The following is a 6,000-nucleotide window of genomic DNA, read 5'->3' as shown; positions in this document are numbered from 1 at the left end:
TCTCAAGTCATCTAAACTTCTCCACATGCCACCTAGTGCTACCTAAGCACCTTAGGAGCAATCTGTGTCCACTACAGCCAGAAGCAAGCTCTTTACCAGCAGAACTGAGACGAGATTATTGCCCAATCATCAGAGAAGAAATGTAAAAACACATTTGCCTTTTACATTATAATAGTCAGATCTTCCAGTCTTGACATTGCCAAAAGCTTAAGTATTCAAGGCCAGCTGGGTTTTATTTACTTATTCATTCATTTACTATACTTTTTAATGGTACATCCACTTCTCTGAGCTCATTAACTTTGTAAGCTGTTAAATCTGGGATCACATTGATTCTGCTGGAAATTACCTTTTGCTTAAGGTGGGCCTCCTCAAAAGAGAAACCTCTCAAGAGAGACCTTCACCATGCTCTGAGTGAGGTAATCTGGTTTATGAGATGATAAAGCTGTTACAGATCCAGGCAGCTTCCGCTAATAGATGGGAGACTGCCCTCAAGAATAAAGGTTTGCTGTACAGACTTCACAGTCATAATCTCAGCTGACTGACCCGATTCCATAAAAATTATGTTACACGGTGATGTTACATCCTCAGAGGACAATTGAATATTTGGGGAACAGAAAACCCAAAAAGCTGCTTAGCAGACCTCCCCTCTCCTTCTCCCAAGAATTTATAAGAATCCAATACAAACTCAGCATCAACTCAAAACATGAGAAAATTCAATACAGAATTAAGTATTTGTGAAAAGTAACCCCAGGCAAGAACCTCAAACCAAATAAAGCATGGAAAGTCTACAAACACAAAAGTGGTTCAAAGTACTTCAGCAGCTTTGAGGGGACAACTGTAATTCAAACATATAGAGCAAGAAGTTTTAACTGGAGCCTGACATAGATTCAGCCTCTTGCAAGGATATTAAGTCTATATTCTAAAGAAAATGGACATATTTCCCTTCTCAGTTTACCCAAATTCCATCAGTCCACTTAACTGAACACTGAACACGCCACAGTCAGACTGTAGAAGTTCATGTAACAAAATTGTGATGTTCTTTCTCCCAAATAACTAAACCCAGCTGTCAGTTAAGATTAATAATACTTAATAAATATTTTCATATGTGTGAAATAAAGTTCCTACATGCTGGCATTTAGGGATGAAGTTTCAGAATTGGATATAGGACAATAATAATCTACCTCTTTCTAAAACACAGCCCAAATTCCAAGAGTGATGAATATCCACTGGCATACTTTATCTGGAAGCAATTGACTTCTCTAAAATTTTCAAGCTCATCCAGAAATTCCCAAAATAAAAGGCAGGCCTCCACTGTCTGACACAACCCCATTGCAAATGAGGTGTGGAGCTCAGCACAATCCATGCTGGCTCAGCAATATGGGTACTTTGGCCCTAAATGTCTAAATCTGGAGCCTGAGGATGCAGCAGGTGCAGCCCCCTCAGCCAGGAGCAGCTGGACCCAGTGAGGCAGGGAATATTGCCCATTTTCTGAAGTATGGCTCATACACAGCAACTGAAAGCCCTAGCCCCAGGCTGCACTGAAAGTAACGTTTAGATTAGAGTGGAATGGTATTTCAGAATGTATGGTTCTTTGGCCACACTTCTATTTTTCAAAGGCCTGTGGGGAGTGCAAGTGGTACAGACCCAGGATGGATAAAGTATAAGGATTCCAATCTATGAGGAAGACAAAAATGATTGCTTGATTGAGGACATTATTCCAGTAAACATATCTATAATACATTACCATGTGGCAATTAACAACTAGGAAGCTACACCAAAAAATACTCAGCACCATCAAGTTTTCTACTGAACAATCCCAAATCCACCTACTCAGGCAGCATAGACTGGAAAAGCTTGGCATTTCACTCCTATTGCCTTGTATTCAAAGCTACTTGCTCAATAATAGGGCAGACATCTTAATTATATAGCTCTTTAAAACTGCTGTAACAAAAGAGGTTTAGGGGTTCTATTTTGGGTGGGGTGGGAAATCTGTGCAGCTCCATTAAAGGTCAGAAAATCACAACAGCTGAAGATGTGCCCTGCACTACAACCACTGACTATGAATTAAGCCTAGGAATGGAGTAACTCTGTGCTAATGAGGCAATTAGCCTCTTCTAGCCCTGCTTCTGTTGGCAGTTCCACTACTGATCTTCTGAAGCCAGGTGCTTTTTATCCCCAGCACTATAAACTGCTACAACCTTCTACAGATGGATAGTGATGGTATGTCTTGGTGGGAATAGGAAAGTTGTGTAAACATTCTGTTATCACTTAGGTCCCAAAAGATTCATTTAAACTTCACAAGACAGGAATTTGTATTTTATGTGCAAACTGGGCTTATCCTCATCCTGTCTACATTATTTAACACACCATTAATGTATATTCTCATGTCTGTGAATAAGAAAAGTAAATATGACAGCTGACCAGATATGCACTAGATTTTTATTAATTTAATCTTAGCTTCCCAGGCTTATCAAAAAGATATATGTATTTCAAGGATTTGATATTTTAGAACTTTACATAATACTCACACTCCCACAAATCCCTCTGACTATTATATACATGTAACCAATGGAAAACTACAGCAAAGGAAATTAAGATAAGATATTTGTGAGAGCTAACACATAAAACTTCACCTGCACCTGCAAGACAAATTAAATTATTTTTAAAACAAAGGTAAAAAATACTGTCCAAAATCTGTGCTGCCATTTGCTCCCAAATAAAAACATCAAATGACAGAACACGCAGAGCTTGTTTGGTGCACAGTTTTTTGCCCATTAATAACTCTACTCCCAACTGAGGAGCACTGGGACCATGCTTGCTCCCAGTTCTACAGCATGCACTCTACCAGTGTACAGCCAAGTACAATTTTAGACATAGTGTCCATGTCTCATTTATAGCACTTCAAGAATAGGGAGCAATGTGACAAACTTCTGGCATCTGAAGAACAAAGACTAGACTTTCTACTGAGAGGATATTTCTCATAAAAGATGCCCTGATCCTTGGTTTATAAAAAGGTTTGTTTCTCAATAGAAAAGTATATTTTAAAACACAATTTTTTGCTAACAGCAATATAAAACTCTACAGTTTTAACTTCATAAAAGTTTAGCAAAACAAAAATATTATCTACCACTTGCATTCCTATATACAGACCTTGCATTAGCTAGTGAAATAGTTGAGAGTTAATAACTCAGAAATGAATGGCACACAACTACAAGATTCCAATTCCATGTCACACTGCACAATCACAGTAACACAAGGAAGAGCTTAAAATCCTCAGTCACTGGATTCTGCTTTGCTCTCTTTATAGCTATGTTCCTCTTCTCTCTGCAATAATGCACCAGTTTCCATGGTCGTAGCAGGAAGAAAGTATCTGAAGCTCAGGCACATTCTCTTCTACCAGAGAACACAGCTCCCCTTCCCGAAAAACATGGTAATAACGCATGAAGGCCTTTGTATCCAACATGGCATCGGTTTGGTCCCCAACAGACACTGCTGAATCCAAAGCTGAGTCAGTGGAGTCAGTTGTTGAAGTTCTTTTGAAAAACTTGCTGGTATCAGACTTACCAGCACCATCTTTGTTACAGCCACAAAGGCAGTCCCTGTCTTCCACTGGGCCATTTATGAATGAAGCTTTGTCCCCCTTGCTGTGAACTACACTTTGGTGTCCTCCATTTAAATCCTTCGGTGCATCTGTGGCTGGCGACCACTGTGGTTTTTTGAGAGACAGGCTTTCCACAAACACATCATCATCATCATCTAAACTTGGTTCATTTAACAGAGACCCATGGTGACCTAAATCCAAGCTGCAGTGTCGTGAATGTTGAATGGGTACGGTACTGTTTGCCCACACGCCTTCATGTTTCAGATGCTTCATTTTGTCACTTTGCTTTCTCAGGGCTGCTTCATCAAGGGATCTGGAGAAAAACCATGAGCGGAAAGATCTTCCTAGAGCACTGTAAAACCTGTTTTCCTCCTCAGAAATTTTCATGCAGCAGGCTCTGGGTAAGCAATGGTCCATACTGCGGGAATGCTTTGAATCAGTTTCTGGCTGCAGATTGTTTTGGTAGCTGCACTCAGAGATGACAAGCTGTGCAGGGTGTATGTCTTGGCCTTTTGCTGTATGGACAAACTCACCCTTATCTCCAGATTGATTTGATTCTGAAAAACGGCGTGAGCACAAGGCCTTGTTCCATGGAACAAATACATCTTGTTTCTCAAAGCGACGATTCTTTTGTTCCATAGCCCAAACATAAATCATTATTTGGCCTCCAGGTGTCAGTATCCTTGCCATTTCCTTTATTGCTTTGATTCTTCTTTGTTTAGTTGAGAAATGATGTATTACTGTGAAAAAAAGGAAAGGCATTATGTATTGAATATTAGAAAGGACAAAGCATTTCCATCTTCAACCTGTTTTAAATGTTCAATCATTTCAATTGCCTCATTCCAAATTATCACAAGTCAGCAACAGTGCTGGATTTATAGGTACCACAACGGAAGTTTATCTCAGAACGCTCTCTTTTATGATTATGTTCAACATAAATATTATATAAATACATGATCATGTTCAATGGATAAAAATAGAAAAATCTGGAAGGAAATTAGTCTCACTCCAAAACAGGAATTCAAGAAAAGTCAGGTACATAAGCTGGAGGTTTCTGTTTCTCTGCATAACCCATAACACATTATAACATGGCAAGCTTTCACTTAAATGGCTGGCCTTCAGGTGGTTCAGGTAGTATCAGGCTGACTTTAGCTTTTGGCACAATTTTCAGACTTATCTTACTGAAAACAGAAAATCTTTTCACCATGTAACAGATACAGCAAAAAGGAAATATCAGTAAAAATATTACTTTGAACTTTTATATCAGCACAGTTGCAAAAGATCTAGTGAGAAAATTTAGAAAAATATTGACCATTGCTTTCATTTTGTTGAATTAAATTTAATTTTTGTAAAAAAGAATGTCTACATTGCACGTCTCAGCATTTTATTTATTTTTTTTTACATTATGTTATGCTAGTAAAAAATAAAGCCAAATTTAGAATAAAATTTTTGATCATTATATTTGGATTTGCTTTCTAGGACAATTTCCACATTTTTGAATTTTACTCCAATGTGAAATTACACTACATTTCAAGATTTCTGTATTATTTCTATCTTCCTATTAACTGGAAGTATGAATGAGCCAATTTTAACAGTCAGAGAATAGCGAAGAGACCTATTTTCTCTCTAAACTCTCAGTGGCATTAACTTGTACTAAGCTTGGACACACTGGTCATGTTCTATATGTCATCAGTACTAGGTTTGATTCAGTGACACAAAGAGGATATAAAGAGGACTGATTCTATAATTTGTTTCAAGTGGACTTGGAGCCAACCACTTCTACATGAAAAACATTCAATCTACCCACAGAACAGCAGATAATAGAGTATGTTCTTAGCTGAAGACATTTCTCAGTAAATTCAGAAAAATTTGATTATATGTGCTGCTTGACAGTAGCCAATTCTAGTTGTAGAAACAGAGTTAGTTCAACACTGCAGTTATGAAAATGCATCCAACTAGCCCTGTCTTTATTCAAAACAATGATTAAATTACCAAGGGGGAAAAAATGTAGCTTTATTATCACAAGCCAAGAAAAGCATTCTTGGCAGTTAATATCAACGGGGCTCTCACAAGCTGCTGAGAATACAAAATAGACAACTCTGAGAAGAGTTTCCAATCTATGTACTCAGTGCTTGTTTCCAGGTACTCCTGACTCCAAAGAATCTTTTTTCAAACTTTGAAAAAAAATAATTTAAACATCTATTTTTTTTGCACAGGATAGGGAGAAGGGAACTGATATTTTCTTATACTGGAGTTAGGCCATACACCACCACAGACTCTCCTGCAAAATTTTATCAAAACTGACAGAGATGACATACACATACAAGCTTAATTTACCAGAAAGTAATTACAATCAACCAACAGAATCTGTGCAAACTCTTTACTGGGTTAAATATTCC

The 6,000-nt window shown here is 37.9% G+C and overlaps 1 protein-coding gene across 4 annotated transcripts in view; it reads right to left on the bottom strand.

Moving 5' to 3' along the window:
• Positions 1 to 2,420: 2,420 nt before the first annotated feature.
• Positions 2,421 to 6,000, bottom strand: part of TRMT9B (tRNA methyltransferase 9B (putative)) — a 113,298-nt gene continuing 109,718 nt past the window's right edge. For all 4 annotated transcript variants that reach the window (XM_086890118.1, XM_086890117.1, XM_086890116.1 and 1 more), the window contains one exon: positions 2,421 to 4,341. In XM_086890118.1, the coding sequence (XP_086746244.1) occupies positions 3,308 to 4,341 (1,034 nt within the window). In that variant the 3' untranslated portion in view covers positions 2,421 to 3,307. The remainder of the gene's footprint in view (positions 4,342 to 6,000) is intronic.

Source organism: Cyanistes caeruleus, chromosome 5 (assembly GCF_971803275.1).
Source record: "Cyanistes caeruleus chromosome 5, bCyaCae1.hap1.1, whole genome shotgun sequence".
NCBI lineage: Eukaryota > Metazoa > Chordata > Aves > Passeriformes > Paridae > Cyanistes > Cyanistes caeruleus.
The sequence above is the reverse complement of the archived record's forward strand: the minus strand, read 5'-3'. Positions and strand labels throughout refer to the sequence as shown.